The following is a 24,846-nucleotide window of genomic DNA, read 5'->3' on the forward strand; positions in this document are numbered from 1 at the left end:
TCTAAGGATCTGGCATGATGCAGGCAACATATCATGTAAACGATCTTTACGCTGGGATGTCCTAGAAACGGTGTTAGAAGTTAAGACCTTAGCACTAAGATCGTTTTGGTAACCCCTAGCCAGGACTCTGGTTCAAAAGGGTCCTTGAGTGTTCAAAGGATCTTGCATGATCCAGGACTTTTTGCTGATAAAGAGGGGCCTTGAGTGAACCAGGAGTTTGGTTGGTAAATAAAGAACCTTGAATGATCCAGTCTCCTTTAGTTCTCAAGTCTTCAGCAGTCATTTATCATTAGTAACTTTTCTTATTTTCAGATGAAACATGCCTAGATGTCGCCCAGGCTGGAGCCACAAAAACAGTGGTATCAATATTACATGATACAATAGAAAATCTGTCTGTACAAGAGTGTAGTTTATGGGCGTTGGCCTGTCTAACTTCTATAGGTGAGTCTAATTTTACCTTCAGTTGAGACTCGTGGAAGCAATGGCTTCACAATTTTGTGTACCTTCAGCAGGATTTGAAGCTATAGTGCCTAATCACCTAACAAACTACATTCTCAGGGTTAGAGTACATTCAAAACAAGAACAGTTGTTTAAAGACGTATGCTTAGGGCAAGGACTTATATATATTGTATATAATACTAGTTAGAAACTCTGAGTTTTTATTTTACAGCCGAGACCTGTGAAGAGGTGATTAATATGGATGCAGATGAAGCTGTTTTAGATTCCTTACAAAGATATCCATTAGAGGAAAACATACAGGAATATGGTGTAAGAATTATATCAAACCTAGCTTCAATAGGTAAGAATATACACAATCTAAATTTCACTAAATCTAGACTCATCTAAAAAGAATAGACCCTATCCCTTGGACCCTCCCCACCACACTGACAACTTTTAGACCAAACCCTACCCTTGAACAATCCCATCCCACCCCATCTCTTGTGTAATGTCCAACCAGCCTGACAACTATTGGACCAAACCCTACCCATGCAATAAAATAAACCAATAGTCTTCCGTTCCTCCCTCCCTCCCTCCCCCACCCTGTCCTGTCCTGTCCTATATATGGTCTAACCAGTCTCTCTATCTGTGTATATTTTAGAGTCAACCAGCAGTGAGATTAACAGTAGAAGAGTTTTAGATATTTTAATGAAGATGTTAACTAACTACTCTAACAGTCTGTGTATCTTGGAACATACCTTTGTTACCATTGGACAAACTGTACTCACTTTTGGTAAGTATCTTTTTGATTTCATTAACCCTAAGGAAGCTGATAAAGACTCATTAACAGATCCCAAAAATAAATGCAAAACAAAACCCTAAATCCAAACAACATAGTGGCAAAACATTGGTAACAGCTAATGAACTTTTCACATGAGGAAGTATATCAATTATAAGTGAGTAAGTATTTCATAATGAAAAGTGGTATCAGGTGTCTAAAAGAGTAAGAATACCCTGCCTGGTGCCACACCCGACAGTAGGCCTATATCAATCATAAGAGAGTAAGTATTTCATAATGAAAAGTGATATCAGGTGTCTAAAAGAGTAAGAATACCCTACCTGGCACCACAATAAAAGACAATAACAAGTTAACAACCCTATAATATATTTTTAGAGGACCAGAAGTATTTATTAGAATCAGGTGGAATCACACAAATCATCAACACCATGGAGAAATTCAATGAACACTCTACTATTCTAGAACATGGCTGTCGCATTATTGGCAACATGGCTGTTTTCGGTGAGTTACAAACATCAATTTTTTTAACAATTAAAAGTAAACTTCCAACATATTTCTAACAAAATCATGATCAGTTTAAAAGCTGACAAAAGTTGACAGAAGCAGTCATCAATCCCTGCAATCTCTTAGCATTTTACTTACTGAAAGCATTTCCTGTGAGCCCCCTTGATGATTTCTTGATCCCTACTAGGCCTTTCCCCCTTTCTAAATCCAGCTGGCAAAGAACAAGCTTCATTTTGTAGGTGTTGAAAACTTTGTCCCTTCTGGAAGGAAAAAATCTACTAATTTGACAATTTATATAGTAAAGTTACAAAGTTACAAGTTTAATTTGTAATTGAATGTTTATAGAGAAATTAAGAAGCAAGGTAGAATGTTACGGAGCCTCTAAAGCAGTGATCAATGCGATGTTGTTATTAGATCAGGTATCAGAGATACAGCTATGTGGGTGTATGGCCCTGATGAACCTCACTGCTAACGGTAAGACTCTTACTAATATATAGTAAGGGTTAAGGTTAGTGATCAATTCAATGATATGATGAACCTCACTGTTAACGGTAAGCTAGATGCATCAGAGATGATGATACTTCCATGATGAAGTTGGTCTTAAAGATCCTGTCTACCTACCAAACCTCTCTTAGTAATTATTTTACAAGGATAACAACTTAGTTTCTGTCTACCGGCTGGTCCTTGACCCAACCTGTTGTCATTGATCTTTCCTAGGTTATCTGTACCTACCCTTATTACAAAAGACCATTATAAAAAATTAATGACACAGGTTTTTTTATCAACTAAAATTTCCCATTATTCCTTTTAAATTTCAGTCCGAACCAACAAATTAAACCTACTGAAACATGGTGGAGTTTCAGCCATTTTGTCGTGTCTGAATAATTTCTCTACAGACTCTGAAATATTACTGACAGCTCTGAAAACTCTGACAAACATCATTAGTCTTGGTAGGGCTATTAATCTTAACTTAAACAGATGTAAAGATAATAAAAATCTGCACAAGCAAGACAATTTCATTAATCAAAATCTTGTCAAAACTATGACAAAATCGAGAGTAAAAGTTCTTTACTTGTAGACTCCTTCAAAGAGAAGTACCATCAGGTGTTTGGAGTTTTCTAAACTTGTAATGTGTATGTGTATTTCAATAATCAGTCAGAAATCTGTGGTTCTTGTAATTCCACTGAAGTCAAGAGCTATATGACATAGCTAATGCCAAGCCCTTCCCCTCTCCATACATGTATTTTGTTTATTTTTCTCTAGAAAATGCCTGTCAAAGTGTTGTTGAAAAAAATGGTGTTCACCTACTCCTGTCACTTGCCAACACAACTAACTTTGAACCAGAAATATATAGTTATATAGCTACAGTTCTTAGTGGTCTCACTAGTTTAAAAGGTAAGAACATTTCTACTTTACTTCTGTTATTAGGAAATTCTTTTAACACAAAAAAAATAAGGGAATATATTACTATATAACTCACCTCTTTAATAACAAATGTTTTAACACAATTTACACGGGTTATCATCAGATAAAATAAAGAGGGTAGTAAAACTCAGAAGGTCATTTTGACTTACAGAGTGTCATGAAGTACCTCTAAAATTAAACCCTGATTTAATTATATTTCAGAACTAGAGTTTGATATACTAGAGAATATAGACACAGCTCTGATAAAAATATTAAACCAGTACCCAGACAGCGCTGATATCACTCTAGCGTTTTGTCAGACCATGGAAAATATTCTAGCCTCAGGTAAAGTAGCCTATATTTCTATCTATAGACTGACACAATATATCGTCTTGTCTATTTTTAGTTAAAAGTTGTTGTGTATTCATACGCTGCATTAACGTTGTCATAGGAGATGACGTCATTACGACGTCAGTACGTCATCAGAGATCACTATGGAAATTTGTAATTCATCAATAAATGAATGTAATTTTTTCACAACGGTTCACTATAGAACATTACAATAAAATGTTAATATTATGACCTGTTGGATATTACCTAGCACTAACTAGATCTCTGATTATCTATATTGAATATTTTATAGAATTGGGAAGAAAGATGTTTATATATGAAGATAGACTCTCATTAATATTAAAATATACAACACAATTTATATACCATAGTCACATACAACAAATAGGCTGTAAAATATTAGCTATTATAGCCATGGGTAAGAACTCTGATCAATTTACCTAGTTTCCCCCATTCACTACTGCATATAGGATGTAAGATATTAGCTATCATAGCCATGGAAAAAATATACCAATCCAAAAAAGTAGGAAACCAATTTCGAAAACAGCAAATGATGTGTAAAATTCTCTGTATTATAAAGCTCTACTCCCTTAATTTTCTCTGATTGACCTTAATCATCAACAGACACCCCCTCCCCCTTCTTTCCACGCCCACCCCACCTCCTCTTTCTGACTAGCTATTTATAATTTCACACAAGGATAACTACCATGTAATAAGACCAGACTGTATTAAATGTCTACTGTCTGTCAGTATTATACATCACGATAATCTAGAACTACAGATTCTAACCTGCGGCGCCATATCTTGTATCCTGGAATCAAACAGTATGTATACCTCAACTCTTAATTCCATTCCTACTTTCATGATGGTGCTTATAATTGTCAATTCAAAGATAAATACATTCTAACCATGGAAGGGTTGCAAATTAGCTGAACTCAATAAGCAAAAAGGTTTTCAGTTTTTTGAAAGCAACCCCCCTCCCCCACTTTGCATTTCGTATTCTCAATTTTTTTTATCGATTCCAGGTGATATGGGTAGGATAGTTGAAGAAGAGAATGGAATCAACCAAATAATGAAAAGTTTAAACCAACACCAGACTGATTCCAGATTACATGTTCTAGCCTTGATGATACTGGCTAATCTATCTTTCTCAGGTATACAGGGGAGGGGCATAGAGTTTTAGGGGGAGGAGGGAGAGGAGGAGGCAGAGGTGATTTTGAATTGCAAGAAAAAAAGTTAAACATTTATGGTTTCTGTATCCAGAATGTTTGTTAGATGCATTAAAATGTATTCAAACTGACTCAAGGGGAGTTTGTTAAACATGGTCTAAGGGAGAAAACTCTATTTTAGAAAAATGACTTTTACTACGGACTACAGTTAATTTCGCATTTTTTACAGCTTATAAGAACTCTGATGAAGTGAGTTATTACCACTCTGTAAATGAATCCTATGTATTATAAATATTCAAATACACATTATAAGCTATGTGGACTCTCTAGAGGAAAATAAAGAAATGAGAGAGGGAAGGGATGAGAGAGAAGAGGGAAAGGGAGAGAAGAAGTTAGTCTGAATAACTAGAAAAATACTTTAAATTTTATCATTAAGAGTGCAAGATACAAGAACTATTTTATAATATTTTCAAATCAGTGAGAAGACATCTCAATCATTCAACTAAATTGAAATTTTCAGCAAAAAAGGAAGACAGCCAAGTTATTTTCGAAATAGTTCTCAAAACAATGACACAGTTTACAGAGAATGTAGAGATACAGAGCTATGCCTGTCATGTTCTCTGGCGTCTGCCATTTTCTTACAGTAAGTAATTCAACAAGATCACACCAATAACTAACATAAAAATGTCCATGTCCAAAATCAATGAGGTAGACATGAAATAAGTCTTATAATCATCATGGATCATCAGCAACCTTCACGATAGTAACGGAATTGCAAGAACTACAGACGTCTTATTAAGAATTTTAATGGTGCAAATTGATTTTATCAGTATCCCTGATACATTAACAAAATATAGGAAAACCTCTTTACAAGCCTTTTAAAGCTTTCAGTGGTAGGACATTCACTTTAAAATGTTACAAAAATTTTTCAGATACTGACCAACTGAGTCGAGTTTTAAATTCAATCAGGAACACTTTAAAAAGACACTCTCATGAGGCGGAGGTTGTAAAAACAGCTGGTAAAGTTTTACACAAGATATCACAAGGTGAGCTAGTAGTTTTAGGTTGTAACATTGCGGTTAAGTTATGCAATGAAAACACAGACACAGATATGTGGGCACAACCTCTCATAGGCCTATTGTGTTGTCCAAGAATGACAGGCCAGTGTCTGTTTGATCAAGTTTTGGTTGTACATTGAGTGTCATTCAATCTAAAACTTGACGGCACTTTTAACAGTAACAGTAATATGTGTATCCATTGGGAAAGGCGCTAAACTCTTTTTCCCTCCCAAGAATACAATGAAGTAAATGCCTCTAGGGGATTCTCTATCTAAACTACTCTAATGATCATCAAATTTGATAAAAACAAAATAAAACAGGCATCATAGTGTGTCTATGTGAGGTCTTGAATCTGACATTACAGCTTTATTTGATAAATTTTTTCCTATTTTCAGATGGCCACCAAGCAGAAGTGGACAATGTTTTAAAATCTCCATCATTACCTCAACTACCAGAGTTTTTTTGGCAATCTGTGAAGAGTGTTTCATGATAATAAAAGGACTGTAAGACCAAGACCATAGTGGCTTGGTCCAGGCACGTTGCCCTAGAAGAATTTATCATATTTTTAAGCGTTTTGGATGAATATTCGATAGCCTATGATTGTCTCAGAGGCAGAGTCTTACTAAATCTTGTAAAAATTTGTTATATTATGGTGTATATACATTATAGAAATATTTATAAATTAAATTATTATTTTAGATTACTACTAAATAGGCTACCAGTACATTATGACATGATTACAAATACCAGATTGTTAGTTTTTGAAGGTTTTTATGTAGCCTAAGCTTATATCATGATTTTTCTATATTATTTTGATTTTATATTGCCGAACTAATGGCACAAGTAGGCCTACATTGTGATATGGTATCAGTACCAGAGTACTAGTTTTTTTAAGGCTTTAGCTCTGTATATATTAAACATAACAGTGATTCGACCACATCTTTCAAGTTTAGATTACCATACTTATTATGGCACTAGTAGGCCTACATTACAATATGGTAATAAAGTGCTTAGTTTTTCTAAGGCTTTAGCTCTGTACATATATTCTAATAAACATAACAGTGCTTCGATTACAACTTTCAAGTTTAGATAGAATATGGTTTAGACAGGTTTCATTGTAAGTTAATGTAAAATAAATTATTGCTTACTTTCATCTGACTTGTGATCTTTATTTCTGGGGTTTCTTCAAATCATCTTCTGATGTTAGAGCCTGGTTAGGGCCTAGGAGTGTTGTGTAACACCACCCCGAACTCATCAAACCCTGGTGTTGGTGCGGCCTGAAAAAAAAGAGCTTATAGAAATGAAACGTGTTTTAGATCTTACTGTCTGCAACTGATTAGGGCAACGCCAGGCAGTGTGCAATGAGGGAAATTCAGACAAGACAGCAGCATAGGCCTATTCTCTTTCGATTTTGAGAGAGTAGATGGTGGAATTTGGAACTGTGTAACTGTAAGAGAGGGAGTGGTCTAGAGAGATGGGTGTGAGGCTAGGACTAGGAGAGCATTCACAGAGCAATAATAAGAACTAGGCCCATTAGCTTTAGCTTGAGCCTAATGGTTGTAGAGGCAATCCATTCACAAAAGAATAGAAAATGCGAGTTGATCCTCACGATCAAAGAACATACGCCCTCCCTACGTGTCGAAATTCTTATTTCTTTGGATCGCCTGTCGATTGACAATGACAGACTGTTGCATTTTGACATTCGTCGCTTCAACCAGCGATCGGCTCATTTCCCCACCTTGACATTTCTAATTCTAGCTATATTTAGAGTCAGAGATGCTTAAAGAAGGCTTTGACGATCTAAAACATGCTTTCATCCCCTAGATTTGGCGATTCTTACCATAAAATCAATCGGTGATCAATCGTCTTGTTTCTACCATTTTTCATAGTGCGTCTGCAAATTTAAGTGCCAAACACGGTCTAAGGGAGAAAACTCTATTTAAGAAAAATGACTTTTACTACGGACCACGTTTAATTTCGCTTTTTTAGCAGTGCTTAGAACTTTGATTAAGTGAGCTATTATCTCTCTGTGGGTGAATCCTATATATTGTAAATGTTCAAATACACATTATCAACTATGTGGACTCTCAAAAGGCATTACCAATGGTTGACAAGTCTTAGTGGGTCCAATCTAAACATGTCTAACAAGCTAGTCAGCTTTCTGTGAGGGAAGATTCTTAAGAGTCCATTTGAAATGAAATGAATGGTGTTGTACGTCCTAATTTTCCGCCAACACCATGCAGTGTGCAATGAGGGTAATATTTCCAGCAGCATTAGCCTCAAGAGTCAATCTCATGAAGGCCAAGGGTCTTTCATAACAATTAAAATCTTACAATCCAAGTAAGAACATTTTAATGGTCTTAAAAATAATAACATGATGAAAAATACACAATAAGCATAATATAATGTCTTCATTTTTACTACATCTCATTTCTATTTCCCCCATCCCCTTCCCCCTTTTTTGATAACTGAATGCACCCACAGGAGACTAATTAGGTTTAATATGCTGGCTGTAACAAGAGCCTTTTGACCATGTAAAATAAATGCCAGAGTAACATTCTTAACTATGTGAACGCTCAAAAGCAGAGATGATATCAATGGTCAGAAACCAGAGCCTTATATCGTTGAAAAATAAATGCGAAATTAACAATTTTAGCTATGTGAACTCTCCAAAAAACTCTCAGTAAATAAGCATTTTAAATTCCAGAACAAGTACTACGACCATTTCGTTGTATGCTTTTCATATTTCTAGTTTTTCGTTCCCACAATGTAAATCAATCAAACATTCCCCACTATCAACAACAGTATGATTTTAATCATTTTTAATTTTTATAAGAAATAAAATAAAGTGAAAGATGAAACAATATTATATTTTAATTCTAAACTGTTTTTCTGAAATAGAAAAAAATACAAATTTATTTTATTTATTGACTAAGCACTCTCATCTCATGCTGCTGACACATGTTTCAGATACACAATCCTCATCAGGACAGCTAGTTTAGGAAATGGGCTTTAATCATATAACCACTGAATAAGTCAAGAGAAAATAATGATATATAAAGATTAATTCTATAAAGTTATAAGAGTTGTAAGAAACCATCCAACCCATATACCGATAAATAATTTGTGATTAATGAAAAGCTAGATTGTATTTAATAATTACCTTTTTGATGCTAAGCCACTAAGAAGTCTATTACCGAACAGGAATGTAGGTACGGCCAGTATTCCCAGCCAACGTAATGTTTGAAACATATTTAACTGTGTCCAGTAACAATAATATAAACCAAATATAGCTGAAATCAAATAACATATATACTTTATTACAATACTAGGATTTTAAACGTTTTCAACGATTTCTGACAGCAATTCTGTTGTATAGTTATGGCGCCAGGTATATCCATGATGAATATATACTCGAATTAACCAAGATCAAAAATTAAGATTATGTTCATGCAATCTACATACAACTGAGCTATCTCAGTCCTAATGAAGTTGGACAAGTAGAGCTTGCTTATTAATATAAATATCAGATAATAAAATCCAATGTTTTAAAATATATATACAGTATATTTACCTGCCAAGCAAACATGGAAGCCAATAGCACTCAATGATACAGGGAAGTTTGATATATTTACACCTAGTTTAATCCACTGAAATAAATCAATATCAAAATAAGATTAAATAGTAAATATACTAGTTTAAAAACAAAGTAATAATTCAACCTAATGGTGAAAACATTTTGAAAATCAGGTCATGTTTTAAAAAGTTTTAAACAAAGGTTACTCTGTTCTATAATTTTTGGACATTGTGGTTGAATACCTAGTTATTTTGTTGTGTCTTCTGCTAGCTCAATCAGTTGAATTTGAAACTTGTTTATGTTAAAGCTAAAACAGATGATGTGACTCACCAGAATAAATAGAATAAGAACTGGAAGTAGAACTAAACCACTGAAGGCAAGGGAAACAACTGCTGGTGGACGTTTTTCAGGTTTATTAAATTGATGCTGAAACATAAAATTAAAACAAATTACAATCAAATTAAGTGTAGCAATCTACTAGCTAGTTGAACACGATAATTTAGATCAATGGTGGCTCACTGCTATCGTGTTGCAATCTATTAGCTAGTTGAACACGATAATTTAGATCAATGGTGGCTCACTGTTATCATGTTACAATCTACTAGCTAGTTGAACACGGTAGTTTATATCAATGGTGGCTCACTGCTATCATGTTACAATCTACTAGCTAGTTGAACACGGTAGTTTATATCAATGGTGGCTCACTGCTATCATGTTACAATCTACTAGCTAGTTGAACACGGTAGTTTATATCAATGGTGGCTCACTGCTATCATGTTACAATCTACTAGCTAGTTGAACACGATAATTTATATCAATGGTGGCTCACTGCTATCATGTTACAATCTACTAGCTAGTTGAACACGGTAGTTTATATCAATGGAGGCTCACTGTTATCATGTCACAATCTGCTAGCTTGTTGGGTACAATAGTTTCTCATAGGCTAATACCAAGCAGGTTTTTAAAGACAACTAACCTGAATTTCAGGTTTTTTACTGTATTGGTTGGTTGAAGGTTTAGTTTTAGCTTGACCTTCTTGAAACGTTAATTTAACATCTGCCTGTAATATACAAATAGACAAACTTAAAATATGTCATTACTTAATATTTCAGGCAGTACGATCTTTAGACATCTGATCTATAAACTAGTCCTGGGCCAGTGCCTTTTGTTGATTAGTAAATTGTTACCTTTTAACCACCCTAATCACTAAAGGAAATGATCTATACTTCCAATCATATTTGGATAAAAAAGAAAGCCTAGCAAGAAATTTCTCGGGAAAACTAAAGCAGAAGAAGAAATCAACTGACCATACTTCCAATAATATTTAGTACAATCTTTTGGAAGCATTTCTGATAAAAACAAGTCAAACAGCAATGGAATTATCAGTACTTACCATGGTCCAAGAGATAGGATTCTCAATAACAGGATCTCCAATGATTAATTCCATACCATACTGTCCTGACTGGAAACCAAAATCTTTTCCTCGAGCTCCCACATCCTGTAATTATAAACAAATAATCCTCAACTTTTATTCAGAGTTTATATTTATATCTTACTGCTTCTTATAAAGATTAATAAATTGACAATACCATGTCTATATTCACTGGAAACATGTTTAAAATACAATACAAGAATCAACATCTATTTTTAACAAGGTTAATAACTTGGGTTCACAGTCAAGGATCCTTTCTATCTTAGCCAAACTTCTTGGCATTAATCTTACAAGATTATCTGCAGGAATAATGACACCTATTCCTCCATCAAGCCGAGAACAAGACAGCAAGCCACAGCTTGAATTAGGATTGAAAGATGAGTTCAATAACTTACCAGTTCAAATTTGTTAAGATTAGAAGAATCACTTTCAGCCACAAATATAATTTCTTGTTTAGTCTTCTGATTGGTGAAACGTACAAATGTCTGAAAAAATCACAGTACAGTACAATATGATTTAGACATGAAATAAATGGAGTTTTACGTCCTACTTTTCTGCACACTATAATATAATTCAGAGCTGGTCAATATGAATAACACATTAAATACAGAATAGAATTTGATATAAGAATAAAACATGGACTAATTTCTGTGTGAAGAATTTGTGTGTGTATAAAAGTAAGATTAAAACATGTCAGATGTGAAGGTGATATATACCTGATGAGCTGACAGAGACTGTGATGTAGTTTTATCTAATAATTTAAATTTCATCACTATCTTCTGGTGGAAATCAGCTTCCAGTACGTTGGCTGATCGTTTGGGATACTGAAGACTGAAATAAAGAAAAAATGATTATTATTTGGATGAAAAAAAAAAAGAACTATTAGGTAACTGTGACATCCCATTTTCTCCATTATTCCAGGATCAATGCCAAGAGGTTTGGCCAAGAATTTGGCTGATACACAAAATTCTTCTAAACCGAAGTAGATATCCTTTGTATGACCAAGGAATCAGCTAGTAGAATCCTTTGTAGATATCTTTCTGAAATCATTACTAAGAGGTTTGGCAAAAGACAAGCTGGTAGAAAGGATCCTCGTGAACCTAAGTTGTGGAACCATTGTCAAAGAACAAGCCGGCAGACAAGATCCTTGAGAGAGACTTGATGGTAAGATTTTTTAAAAAACGTGGGTATTGACTTACTTGGTAGATCTAGGAACACTGGTTTGATCTTTATCAGCAACACCAATCTCTACTCCTTCTAAACTTACAGTAGTTGTTACTTTTATTTTTACCTGGAAAACATAAAAATATACATACAACACACAAAACTCTGAAAGAAGATCCATATGGTGTTTGGATTTTGGATTTTGGGTTTCGCTTGCAGTTCAGATCGTTAGTACTTGGTGAAAAGAAGTGGTGTTTTAACTCCTTCATATCTGCACCTGATTGGACTAATGAAACTGTTTTTAATCTTAGCAATAAGTAATAGCACTGTATGTTAAAGATAATTTGTCAGCACAGAAGACTAGTAATACTCACAATGGCTCCAGTGGTACCAAGAAGTCGTTTATCAGTTTTACTAGGTGTAGCTGATATACTGATCTCGTAAAAACCTTTCGCTGGTTTTGAATCTAACATATTTAATTCAAACAGTGATCTAAACAATATCAAATACAATCAGATAAGTACAAAAAACCTACAGTGTAAAATGAGGATATTAGGTTAAAATTGAAAAGAAAAATCTGAAAACAATACAATGTCCATCATCATCCATCCTACCCTAGATTTAGTTTCTGTTTATAGAATGTGTCACCCTGAAAGAAAAGATTTGGAATGGTACTCACTTGTCTTTGGAATTTTCAGTAAAAGGTTTCTTGTTGAGTACCACAGAACCCTCACCAATATTCTTGGCGTTATCAGCCACGACCTTCAGACTGCCGAGAGAACCTCCCATTAAATTGGTGACCCGCACCTGAACAACTGGCTGAGATTTACTCACGGCTACAGGACTAGCTAGAGTTACAGCTAGCGGTACATGAAACTAAAAATAAAACAGAGTCAGACACGTCAAATATCTCATCTAGCTATTTTAAAATCTAGAAGGATTGCCTAGGGCCTAGGTCTGGGCTAATTGTACATGAAAGTACAGTATATCTGAGAATTTAGACTGAAAGAAACGTCTTCAAACCAATAAAATCAATGAGGTAGATATGAAATGAGTTCAATAGCCATGCTGGATCATTCAAGTCAATAAAATCAATGAGGTAGAGTTCAATAGCTATCCTGATAGTTTGCAATATATTGATTGAAGTAAAAGTTATAACTGTGTATAGTTAAATACCATGATAAAGATGAAATATCAATAAAGATGAATAAATGATTCTACCTTGTTATCTGCCAGAGTTTTAATAGCCGATAAGAAATAAGCCGCAGCTCGAAGTTGATGGATATGTTTACGTGTTAGAAAATAATTAGAAAACTTGATAACTTTATCCTGGAAAAATTAAAATATAAATCTAACAGCAAGTAGGATTAAAAATATATCCTAAACTATAGATATTTTAAAGTGGGTACCGTCAAAACATAAATACAACCAAAAAATGACATTTATATTGATTTATTACATACAGCTGTTTAACATGTGACATGACTGAATAACGCTTTCTACTTTACATCTCATGAATATTCATTTTACTCACAAATACTCATAAATATTCATAACACACGTGAATATTCATATCTTAACAGAGTTTACTTTATTTTATCAAGTCAGGCTTAATTATATTGTAATAATAGCTATAGTCTTCTATTGTTTTAATCAGCTCTATATATCTCAACAGTTCACAAGAAACAGAGTTTTACACCCTACTAATCTGTAGGATGTTATAATAAAACAAGTGTGTACTTACAGCTGAGATTGTAGGAGCTTTGTTTAATTTGGTACCAAGTTTATAAGCAGAATCTATTATAAATGATGTCACGTATAATCCACCTTCAAACTGAAATTAGAATAGAGACGGGGGTATATTATCATTCATTATAAATATCACTCCTTGTCTAGTAGCACATTGTACAACATTTAACTTGACACTGACATGGGCGATAAACTGTAACCCTGAGTCTATCAGGCTGTTCACAGAGCTGTACTCTCTTACCCCATTGGCCACTGCAAAGATTCAATACAATACTCAAAAGTTTTAGAAAAAATCTGCTTTCTCCAATGATTGCTAATAAGATCCCTCAACTGTTAACAATAGAAAAGTAGACAGATACGGCTATACTACTAGTGAAATAGCTCAGTTGGTTACCACTCAATTCTGATAGCCTTTTAGTATTATTCTTGTAATCAAACTGAACGTAACTTACCTGTAAATATTTATCATCTACTTCATCAGCCTGGGCTATAACATCTTCAATATGATCAAAAAACTTAGACCCAGATAATTCAGCTGCTATTTGGAAGGAATAACCATAACTAAAAATAAAAAAATATTAATTTATATATATATACAAAGTCTGTTTAGAAATATTAAAACAGAACCTGAAACATGTTACTCAGAGTTTCACGCTATGCGATCTTAAGTAACCTGACCTATTTTCAGATAAAAACGCTGGTTAGCAGGCTAAAGAATGTATTAATAGAGCAACTGTTTCTTCAAAAACTAACAGCTAATATTATCAAAATACAAATATGATATTCTATACTGATGTTTAAGATTAATAAGAGAAAACTTACCTTAAAGCAGAATCATCTTTTTTTAACGCCTCCTCTAACGTCTGTAAAGTTTTCTTATTGTCAACTGAAATATAACAATCACCACCATCATTATCAGATACAAATTGATATACATTGCTAACTCATCTTTTTATAATCTATTTGATACTCTTCTCCAAGGGTCGCCATCTCTTGGACCCTCTCCCAGGCAACAAGCTGTCATCTGTAGGTTCTTGAGACAGGGTCATGGTTTCTCAGTCTAATAACTCCCTATTTAGTGTGTTTAATAAATCTATAAGTAATTTTTCTCTTTCAAACTTGAAAAATATGACCAGGACGAGTTAAAAGTTGGACCACCTACCTTTCAAGCCTAAATTTTTTAAGGCGAAAACTGCGTGAAATATATTGACAACATCTCCATCAGATTTAATAGCACCTTCTAATAGAGACTGAACATCTCCTACATTTAACTGAAAAATAGAAATATCTCATTTCTTAGTTTAAAATCAAATTTCATAGAATAATCAATGCAACAATCTATAATTTCACAGCATGAATGTTACAAGGATATTATCATAATCACTTAGATTCTCAAATATCTGTTCACAGTACTGGTCTCAATACACATAATACAAAGACGAGTTCATTTAAAACATGGTACAACCTACCTTACAGCCAGTGAGATGTTTAGCAGCAGATGAAGCATGATATAAAGATGCTATACTGGTTTTATCTACATTACTGTTAATATTTTTACAAGCCTCTTGTGCATTAGGTACAGTAGAACCCAATAAACTCAGTCCCAATATACCATAATGAGCATTGGTTACGTCAGTAAACGGATGGGCTGCCTCAAATACTGATTTCAGACGATTTTGATCTAATGTGGTTAAGAATGTGGACGGTGTCAGAGCCTGTCCCACCACTACGACAGCAAATAATAACGTTACTGATAAATCTACAATAACAAAAAATAGAAATATAAGCTAATTATTGATATTAATAACATTGTTACATTTGGTGTGGGGTGTTTTCCACGATTGTCCACTGCAAAGCTTCATTTCTGCTTTCCCCAATGATCACTAACTCTGCACTAAGTTTGATTACATTTGATATGGTTGTTACCTTCATTGTCCACTTCAAGGCTTTGATTAAGCACAAAACTCTTTCATGAAAGTTTTGGGAAGATCTGCTTTATCTAATGATCAATAACCCTTGATTACATTTAATGTGGGATGTGACCCCTATTGCCCACTGCAAAACCTTTGATCAAGCACAAAACTCTTTCAGGAAAGTTTGGAAAGATTAGCAATTGCATGCATCAATGATCACTAACCCAGCACAACGTTTGGTGTCATTTTCTTTTACACTGTGAGCAATCAATCATAGATTTAAGCTGCAAAGAGTTCAAGAGTGAAGCCTAAACTCTACAGATGCCTGTCACAATGGTGATCAAGGTCTATGATAGCTAATTAAGGAATCTGAGCTCGATGTTCAGATCCTCATCCTATTGTTTTGGTTGACATTACACGTGGCAAAATCAACCAATAGAAACTCGACACCGGTTCTCGTCTAACTTAATCGCCACTTTTGCAAAAAATATCCCATGTTCAAGAATCAAAAGTCCAGATCGGGAATATTGGAACCATTTGTGCATAATCTGTACATTTGCAGAGCAATCGGCACCATCTTACATCATTAAAACTTTAAAAACAATCGTTTTTTACTTACGATTCGCCATTTCCAGCGTCTTCATACGAACTTCCGCTTTTGACCGGAAGCAGGTGCTTGGGCAACGTTCGTATTTTGATAATGGGCAACCTTCGACCTATTCAAGCATTTTCTTAATTGGGTTTAATTCGCGGATTTCAAACATTTCGAAAACAGCAGTTTCTCAGACTGTTTGTATTTGGTATTTGTGACGCTTTTCCTACCAAATTTTAATGCAATACAACAATGTTTGCTCAAAAAAGTAATGCATAAAAAGTGAGCTAAAAAGAGTAGGCAGTAGAAACATTCAAGATGGCGATGAACAAGAGAGGAAACGTGAGTATTTACTACGATTTCTCTGTTTTATGTGCTTTATTTTAATAATTTTTGGGTATTTCTTGAAGATTTTATATAGGGAAACCTCTCAGGCAAAATTCATTCCGAAAAATCGCATTTTTATGGAAATAGAGTCTTCACAAATAGGCATCTATATTGGGCAACGCTTGTTTTGTAAACAAACAATGGCCGTGATCCAAATGTCTGCAACTGAACTGATTTCTCAAAGCTTTATGTCTTGTGTCCATTAGACTGGTTAAAGCACAGATTCATTTGATTAAACCCAAAGAATTGTGCCAATGCCTTTTGTTGTTGAATAGACCCTTTAATCACCCTAATCCTCCCCTAAAACCTAATCTTTCAGCCAAATTAATTAATATTTAATTTATAAAGCAGACGTCACTCTGTAATTCTAACAATCTGTTTGTAGGTGAGGCTACCGCCAGAAGTCAACAGAATACTGTATATCAAAAATCTCCCATATAAAATCACTGCAGAAGAAATGTATGATATTTTTGGTAAATATGGAGCCATTAGACAGATCAGAGTGTAAGTTGTTTCAAGATTTTGAAGTTGGTTTTCTCCCTTAATTGGCTTAAATGATATTTGCATTAAAAGCGAGGCTATAAATGTTGTGCCTAGGGCTGGGTAAAATGATCTAAATAATCGATAATCGGTAGTTTTCCATCGATAATCCATCTCAATTTTGTAATCGATACCCAGCACTACCTCTTAACTTAAACTGGTTGGTCTCTTCTGCATTAAAGCTTTCGTATCAATATCACTGTCTTATTTTCTAGGACAATATTGCTCCAAGGTAGCAAACTCTGTTTTTAGAGCATGTTCTGTATTTTAACAATATACCTGTGTTTTATAGGTATGTGTGTTTATGCTGTAAAGAGCAATATAAATAGGTTATTAATATGACTATTGTTTAAATTTCAGTGGTAATACGCCAGAAACTAAGGGAACAGCGTTTGTGATCTATGAAGATATATTTGATGCTAAAAATGCCTGTGATCATCTGTCAGGTTTTAATGTGTGTAATAGATATTTAGTTGTATTATATTACCAGGCCAATAAGGTAGGTTTCTCTTGGTTTGTGTTGGATAAAGAAAACCTATCAAAGACAAGTTTAGCTCATACGTATTAAAAATATTACAATGTTCATTTCTCTCGATGAAAAAGAAAAATAATCTTATAACCTATTTGAATTTATGGATGTCAAGGTGATTTTTTGTTGTTGTTTTGTCAAGAAAACAAGAAACACTGGTCAAAGAGTGTAAATTGATAATGTCAAAGATTGGCCTGATGAATTTAGAATTAATAAAATTTTGATGCATAGCAATTGGATGTTAAACTCCAGTTATATTATAAATTCATATTTTTATATTTTCAGTCATTTAAGAAAGTGGATACTGATAAAAAGAAACAGGATTTAGATCAGATGAAACAGAAATATGGACTCAGTACTCCAGAAGTTAAATAGATACTATCTATTGGGAGATTTTTATTTGTGTTTGGTTGGATCAAAAAGACTTGTATATAAATATCGTAATTCATAGTGAAAGACATAGTTGTTCTTGAGTTCTAACAGCTTGTATAAAAACAGATCTAAAGATTGCCCCATTTTATAACAAATAGACATCCTCCTTCACTGATTACTTCTGATCTTGGTAACTTTATTGTTATCCAATCTTACAAGATGATCTGTGGATTTTTGCAGTCAATAAATAACCCTCCAATGTCAAAGAATAGTTTCTGGGTAAGGAAAGATGTATTTTGTGAAGAAAGAAAGAACATACGTTTTGAGTAAAATATTTTATATAACAAACATCTTATAAATATACATAAAACAATAAATATCAAAAACAGTAGATTGCTGGTGGATTTCTTAAGTTTTTATCGTAAGGCACTTGTGGATTGTGTTCGGGGTTGTCCATATACACATAGAGGGGGAGGGGGTGGAAATTTCTCTAACTTTGTGTCTTTTTGTATCCCTTTTGTTCCAAGGATATTGCATTTTGAACTCTTCTTGCTGTATTTAAGAGTAGTAGTAAAAGATGACTTTTCTGTACCCAGCGTCACTCCAGAACATGTTGACCTTCACCCCAAAAATATTTAACTTAAGATGTCTGTCGAGGTGGAGCTCTCTACAAGAGACTAGTTTAAATACTTTTTGATCACATGACCACACATCTATCTTTATATCGGGAGATACGATAGTTCTCGGGACGTTTTCCCGACCAGAAACCTTGGTTCCTACATTCTGTTACTATAAACTCGTCCACTTCTACACCGTGAAATACCTCCACCTCCGTTAGACTCAGTCTGGACACGTTTAACGGCACGCTAGGTTTTCTAATGGCTGTTTCTATCTCTGGTTTAATACTGTTAATATCTAACGGACCCCCTAAATAGTTTCTAGTAGCTAGCTCCAGATTCACGGCAGGTAATGCTGGAATGAAAAACACACACGGATGAATGAAGAGAACATCCTCTAAAACATGTAGGGCAAAATGGATAAAGATTAAACCTATAGGGCATTACATTTTTAACATCACTGATATAAGGGGAAATTATGAGCATGTTATGTTCTAGTTTGGAAAGCTAACCCCCGTTTTCAAAGCCAGCTGTCCTGATGAGGATCTCAAAACCATGTCGGGTCTTCCCTAAACTAATATATCATATGCCTACTCTACCCCCATCTAATGATTCATATAGTCTGTATAGCCTGTATATATGTTAAGTTCTGACCTACCTCTCTGACTGAGTAGAAATTGATAAGCTGGTATAACAGATTGAGGGTCTAATATATGTAATTTAACAAATAGTTCATTCATATCCCTGTTATATTCTTCCTCTTTATATTTCCCTTTTATAATTCTCTGTAATACGGTCTTCATCCAACTCGGCTCCATTATAGCAGATACCAACTTCTCTGCCCATATATGACTGAAAACACATAGCAATGTACTGTAATGATATTACATATTTAATTGTACACAAACTAGATGTTTGAATTCATGTCTGAAAAGTGATACAGACAGCTCAAATTGATGAAATTTAACAAGTAAAACCACAGTTTCACAGTTTCGACTACAGATCACAGGTAAATATTTACAGTATTAAATGAATTTCTGTTCCTTAAACATTCTTCAGTCTTACCTTTCATCGTCGAGATAATCGTCTATTGAGATGCCAGTTTTCTCGTCTTTAACTGTGTAGGGATAAACTAGAGTGTACAGTGCGAAACCTGGAATAGAATTTTCATTGTTATTAAACTATTGCCAAACGATACCCATTAAAATTCTATCAAATCATGAGCAGGAACGTAAAACTCGCAGATTTCCATTTGCCATCTGTCTATCGCTCTCTCTGATACTCAACCACAAAACCCCCACCCCCTCCTCATTCCGACGATTACTTACCTAATTTCTTCCACTGTAGACCATAATAAATCTCTCTAAGACAATCTTCTGTCGCGGTTTTATTGATAGTCGTATGGAAACCGTATTCATCTTTAATTTTAGATATAGTCTGACACACATAGGCCGTGGAGAACTTGGTCAGGGGAAACGTCCCAACACTGGCACGGTCTTTATAAGTTCCCGGAGTAGCCAGGGGAAAAAACACTTCGTGGAATCGTGGCTGCATTCTGATTAAATTGATAAGTAGGTTTCTACAGGCGTTGGAGGCGATATCTTCGTCTTTCTTATATGGTGATAGCCTTTGAAGGATTTCCAACGTTCTTTTGTCTCCCATTTTGTTAAAATCAGATTTAATTCTGGCAGAAAAACGTACACACAAGCACACTTAGGTTAAAAGATTTTGGTGAACATCTTTGAAGTCAGGAATGGTTTAAAACGCTTTCAACAAACTCCGTATTTAAAAGAGTACAGTCTGTCACTAAAGCAACACACGTAACTTCGAGTTGAAGCCTCTGACTCACATTGACTCCATTTAACATCAGTAAAATTCCATTCAAACACGGAAAAAGGTTGAAATGTGTTCTTCTAGATCTCCGTAACAATGCAATTGAAATATCGTGGAATCCCTGCAATATAAAACATGACTGTGGACTTAATAACTCACCCTAATATATGCAGAAAAGCGTTGCTTTTAGACAGGTATATCTAGCTATCATTCCGAACCTCGGAGTCTTTATTATCTTAGCCTATAGCACAAAGTAAAACCCCTTTAGATTCTTAAGACTGTGAGATTTGAACCTCTTACAGCTACGTCCATTTCGTCTACGTTTACGCTGACGACATGGGCTGGCCGTCAATATAAAAGAAAGTATCGGGTATCCATGTATCCAAATATTAAAACACCCCCCCCCCCCTCTTTCCATTCTTAAGATGCGTCTTACCGTACCAGCTGTAATTAATTATTGAGAATGAATGAAATATTTCTGACCATTCCCATCTTAATATACCCCTCTCTCTGTCCAGTCAGATCGACGTGGGCTTGTCGTCATTGTAACAGAAAGTGGTAAATATCATTATACTATACGAGATAATAATAATTATATGCCAATTGTTTCCACTGTTAAATGTCAAGTCTCCTATTATAGTTGCAATTATATTATTAACCTCCGTTTCACTTGTACAGGAGTGGTGTGTGCGTGTGTGTGTGTGAAGGGGGGGGGGGGGGGGGTGCCTCATGTAGACATAGATCTACATAGGTGGAATTGTAACAACGCCCTTTGAACCTTTGATACTACTTAAATATAAATGTTATATAATCAGCTTACTGAGTTATCTTAGCTTAATTCCATATGGTCATATTCAATTAACCACTTCTACGACAGCCGGATTCCTGCTTTCAGAATTCGGTCAAAGGTCAATCCTGAAGCCAAAGTTCCCCATAAAAACTACATTATGCCTACCTTTATTGTTGAACTCGTTCCGTGTTTATATCTGTATCCAAAAACACCGTAACAGTGTCACGGTTTGAATGAATATATAAAATATGTATGTAATAACGACCCACTTAAATAGGTGATTATTTAAAGGCCCTATCACACTGGCTAGATCAACAGCTTGTTTTGTCAAATCGTCAAGATTAGGCCTACTTATTCTTTTACTATGGAGTCTTTTCGCAGGGTCTTAAGTAGAAACATACCTTTGTTACGGTACTCTACGAAACGCTGCCTTTGGTGATGAAATAAAACGGCCACACGTCAAGGTCCAACAATATTATTTGAATGCCTGAAAGTTCCTTGATAATATTTGGCTGATCCAAATGGCGTTTAGTATGAATTAAGTTTAGCTCGCAAAGATAGGAATTCCATTAAATTCAATTATCACAGTGTAATCCATGTATATACAAAATCGTCCTGTGTAGTAGGGCCTTTACCCAGCTGGCGAACGGTTAAAAAAATAAATGGTTTACACTCGGTGAATTGAAACTAATAGCGGTCCGTCTTCTCGCTTCATGGATCAGAATATTGTCACAAGATTGCTTAACCCCAACTTAATCCGGTTTCTGTGGAAACCGAGAACAGTTAAGCGTATTAGCGTTATAATTGGATGATTGGTTAAGTCTAATGAAGATCTCAATTGGATTAGTTAATGTAATCAAGATCTGTCACAGCAGTACTAATTCAAACCCATTGCACTAAATGACCACCCTCCCGTCGACAATTTTGAGGCCCTGTCCTATTGATTGTCAGACACTTCAATGTGCGATGAAGGGCTTATCTTGCCGACTTGACACTGTGTACGCTGAAAGGTTCATCTTGCCAACTTGACACTTGAGTGTGCGGTGAAAGACTTTTTTTTTAATAAATTGACATTTCAGTTTGCGGTGAAAGGCCCATTTTGTCTGCAGGGGGAGTGCTCTGTCCGGTTTGACACTAAGTACAGTGTGTGAGGAAGGGTCATTTCTCTGATTTGACAATACAGTGTGCGGGGGAAAGGCCCTTGTCGACAGTATGCAGGGAAGGGCCAATATTAACTTCAATGTGCGGGTACGCCGTTATACCAACTTGACACTTCAGTGTGCGGGGATAGGCTTCTCTCGTCGACTTGATACTTCAATGTATATTGCCACTTCAGTGTGCAGGGAGAGGCTTATCTTGCCGGCTGGACACTTCAGTGTGCGACTTGTCAGTTGAATGTGTGGGGGAGGTGTTTGTGGATATTTGCAGAGAAGGGAATTAAAAACAAAATATTTTTTTAATGATTTATTTTCCAGGCAGAATTATACCATCATACTGAAATAAAGAAAAAAAAACAATTTAGAAATTGGCTAGGAAAGGGAAATAAACTTTATGTCAAAGGTTGGTCCGTTTCAATCTTTTTTGAAAATTGTTCAGTTGTCTATCTCCTCAGTTCAGTCCTCAATTTCAATAGATTCCTTTTCAGAAGAATGAGCATGCCCTTCCTGTGTCCTTTTTGAATGTCCGATATAAATTCTGGAAATGTGCTCTGGTAAACAGTCTAACAATCATTAGTATACACTAATGCCATGAATAACGCTCTGCAGACTGAGAGATACCCTACCTTCTGTTGAAACCATTTCATGGCTTCATCCTTGGTAATTCTGTGTTTAATACCAATTCTATTTTTACATCTTCGTCTTTTAGATACATTGTATCCTAAAATTAACAGATACTAATTAAATACAAGATTTCACTGAGGTTTAGCTTATGAAGTTTATTTAGCGACTATTAGAGAATTTGTCAATAGTTAAAATAGATCAACCACAAAGGCTGACTGTCAAGTCCTCTGATTGGCTGTATTCGCAAGACCACGGTCCAATCAAATTCAAATGGCTACCTGTACAAACTTCTGTGATACAAGAAAGGTGGCTATTGCAGTCAAGGTATAAGAAAAACGTAAAAAAGATATGACTTACCAGCTCTGCCCAGGACTATGTAGAAATGCATACCATAGATACCGATGCTTGGGTCGTATTTGATTCCCAAATCAATGTGTTCCTGGATACCAAAACCAAAACTGCCAGAGTTGGAGAAGTTTCTGGTTTTCAATTCATATTCAATGACCTGAAACAGAGTTGACATAAATTATTGTGACCTACTCGGGTTTCTGTTTTACAATCTATACAGTGTAAATAATTAATTTCAATAAGACCGAGGGGGTGGGTGTCATTAGCTAAGCAGGGCATGCTCACTTCTCGGATAACTCAATGCAATTTGGAGTGTACACGTATACAATTTGAGAAGTGTATTCTGAAACAGCTGAAGCCATACTTTGCCTGCTTTAAACACAACATTACGAAATCTAGGGCACATAAAGGATTTCCAAGTCGTCAAGTACAGTGGTGTTTGATATGACATCATTAAAAATTTGAAAAGTGAAGGTATTTACCTTTAATCCTCTTTCTAAGATTTCTTCTGCTTTAGGGCCTCTGACTGTAGCATATACAGCAATTTTCTCATTACGTCGGATACCAAACGCACGGATTGTGTAACGAGCTGAAAGGAAACAATTTTATTAGAACTGGCATACCCTGTCTGGCACCACACCCGTCATAGCTGCTTAACATACACAACAAACCACAAATTGGAATGTACTAACAAAACATACCTTTAGCAAAGACAGGTGGCTGTCCTGTGAGGGCTTCCAAGACTTTACCAGCTCTAGTTAATCTATCACCAGATTCACCAACACAAATATTTAAACATAATTTAGCAATCTTCAATTCTCTCATTTGATTATTCTTCTTGTCTTTCTTTTCTACCTTCTCTTTGCCTTTCTTTCCAGAGGCTGCTGGCTTCTTCAATGGGTTAGCTTTCGCCTTGGGCTACAAGCATATATTAAATCATTAACTAAAAATGGGGAATGGGGGTAGCCTAATATTGTTATGATCGTGTCGGCGACTGCCAAACTTGCATTATTTCTACATATCACAACGATCAAGAAGTACATGCACGATCCCCGTGATTCATGCGATTGTTTACTTTTGGTTACGTTCGGTTCAGTAATGGAAGATCAAAAAACTAATTTAATTTTGTACACTACCTAACCAACGTGGATACCACTAGCTTGCATTTCGTCATTCAGTGTAAAACAAAACATAGTGAACTTTAGACGATCTAGGCTTCAGATGGCTCAAAAAGTTAGTTTATGTGACGGGGGAATGGATGTAGCATATTTCTAAATTGCTTAATTTTCTAAATTTATTGAATTTGGGGTAGGATGGGCATGGATTTAGTGAATTTGTTATTAAAATGTCGTACCCCCATGATAGCTGATATTAAAAAGGAACCGGAAATAGAAAAGTATTCAGACATGCGCGATCCGACAAATCGTACTGTCGTCAAATCGACCATATTTGACCAAATCGTACGACTGTCATTTAGGACAGACAATACCAAATCTTTT

The 24,846-nt window shown here is 35.1% G+C and overlaps 4 protein-coding genes across 4 annotated transcripts; 2 read left to right on the plus strand and 2 right to left on the minus strand.

The window, feature by feature from the left end:
• Positions 1-481: 481 nt before the first annotated feature.
• Positions 482-6,213, plus strand: LOTGIDRAFT_167492 (hypothetical protein; the record flags this gene model as incomplete). Its single annotated transcript, XM_009065002.1, has 13 exons — positions 482-559; positions 643-799; positions 1,100-1,231; positions 1,613-1,738; positions 2,087-2,215; positions 2,560-2,691; positions 3,005-3,136; positions 3,368-3,490; positions 3,789-3,914; positions 4,522-4,650; positions 5,186-5,308; positions 5,598-5,711; positions 6,119-6,213. The coding sequence occupies 13 exons, from the start codon at positions 482-484 to the stop codon at positions 6,211-6,213; spliced, it is 1,596 nt and encodes a 531-aa protein (XP_009063250.1).
• A 1,846-nt stretch (positions 6,214-8,059) lies between these two features.
• On the minus strand, positions 8,060-16,209 carry LOTGIDRAFT_220939 (hypothetical protein). Its single transcript, XM_009065003.1, has 18 exons — positions 16,178-16,209; positions 15,115-15,404; positions 14,808-14,916; positions 14,468-14,531; positions 14,098-14,206; positions 13,641-13,730; positions 13,118-13,225; positions 12,576-12,772; positions 12,271-12,388; positions 11,932-12,023; positions 11,449-11,563; positions 11,128-11,217; positions 10,694-10,798; positions 10,277-10,360; positions 9,631-9,726; positions 9,298-9,373; positions 8,887-9,016; positions 8,060-8,615 (listed from the first exon to the last, which is right to left on the minus strand). Exons 1-18 carry the CDS (start codon positions 16,200-16,202, stop codon positions 8,603-8,605), a joined length of 1,911 nt encoding a protein of 636 aa, XP_009063251.1. The 5' UTR covers positions 16,203-16,209; the 3' UTR covers positions 8,060-8,602.
• A 247-nt stretch (positions 16,210-16,456) lies between these two features.
• On the plus strand, positions 16,457-19,315 carry LOTGIDRAFT_204570 (hypothetical protein). Its single transcript, XM_009065004.1, has 5 exons — positions 16,457-16,492; positions 16,923-17,041; positions 17,438-17,576; positions 17,892-18,950; positions 19,254-19,315. The coding sequence occupies exons 1-4, from the start codon at positions 16,469-16,471 to the stop codon at positions 17,979-17,981; spliced, it is 372 nt and encodes a 123-aa protein (XP_009063252.1). The 5' UTR covers positions 16,457-16,468; the 3' UTR covers positions 17,982-18,950; positions 19,254-19,315.
• Positions 19,316-22,682: 3,367 nt separating this feature from the next.
• Positions 22,683-24,172, minus strand: LOTGIDRAFT_167500 (hypothetical protein; the record flags this gene model as incomplete). The annotated part of the gene is made up of 5 exons (XM_009065005.1): positions 22,683-22,712; positions 23,002-23,096; positions 23,357-23,504; positions 23,830-23,936; positions 24,049-24,172. 5 exons carry the CDS (start codon positions 24,170-24,172, stop codon positions 22,683-22,685), a joined length of 504 nt encoding a protein of 167 aa, XP_009063253.1.
• Between the last annotated feature and the right edge of the window lie 674 nt (positions 24,173-24,846).

Source organism: Lottia gigantea (genome assembly GCF_000327385.1).
Source record: "Lottia gigantea unplaced genomic scaffold LOTGIsca_67, whole genome shotgun sequence".
Taxonomy (NCBI): domain Eukaryota; kingdom Metazoa; phylum Mollusca; class Gastropoda; family Lottiidae; genus Lottia; species Lottia gigantea.

Bases quoted from the DNA above. Each gene is read 5' to 3' on its own strand.
- LOTGIDRAFT_220939 (XM_009065003.1), bottom strand. From the start codon at position 16,202: ATGAAGACGCTGGAAATGGCGAATC. The intron at 12,389-12,575 runs GTGAGTACCATT...GATATTGTTTAG, and splicing joins ACTGAAAATTCCAAAGACAA to ATCACTGTTTGAATTAAATA. The intron at 9,017-9,297 runs GTAAATATACTG...ATTTGATTTCAG, and splicing joins CTTCCATGTTTGCTTGGCAG to CTATATTTGGTTTATATTAT.
- LOTGIDRAFT_204570 (XM_009065004.1), top strand. From the start codon at position 16,469: ATGGCGATGAACAAGAGAGGAAAC. The intron at 16,493-16,922 runs GTGAGTATTTAC...ATCTGTTTGTAG, and splicing joins CGATGAACAAGAGAGGAAAC to GTGAGGCTACCGCCAGAAGT. The intron at 17,577-17,891 runs GTAGGTTTCTCT...TTATATTTTCAG, and splicing joins TATATTACCAGGCCAATAAG to TCATTTAAGAAAGTGGATAC.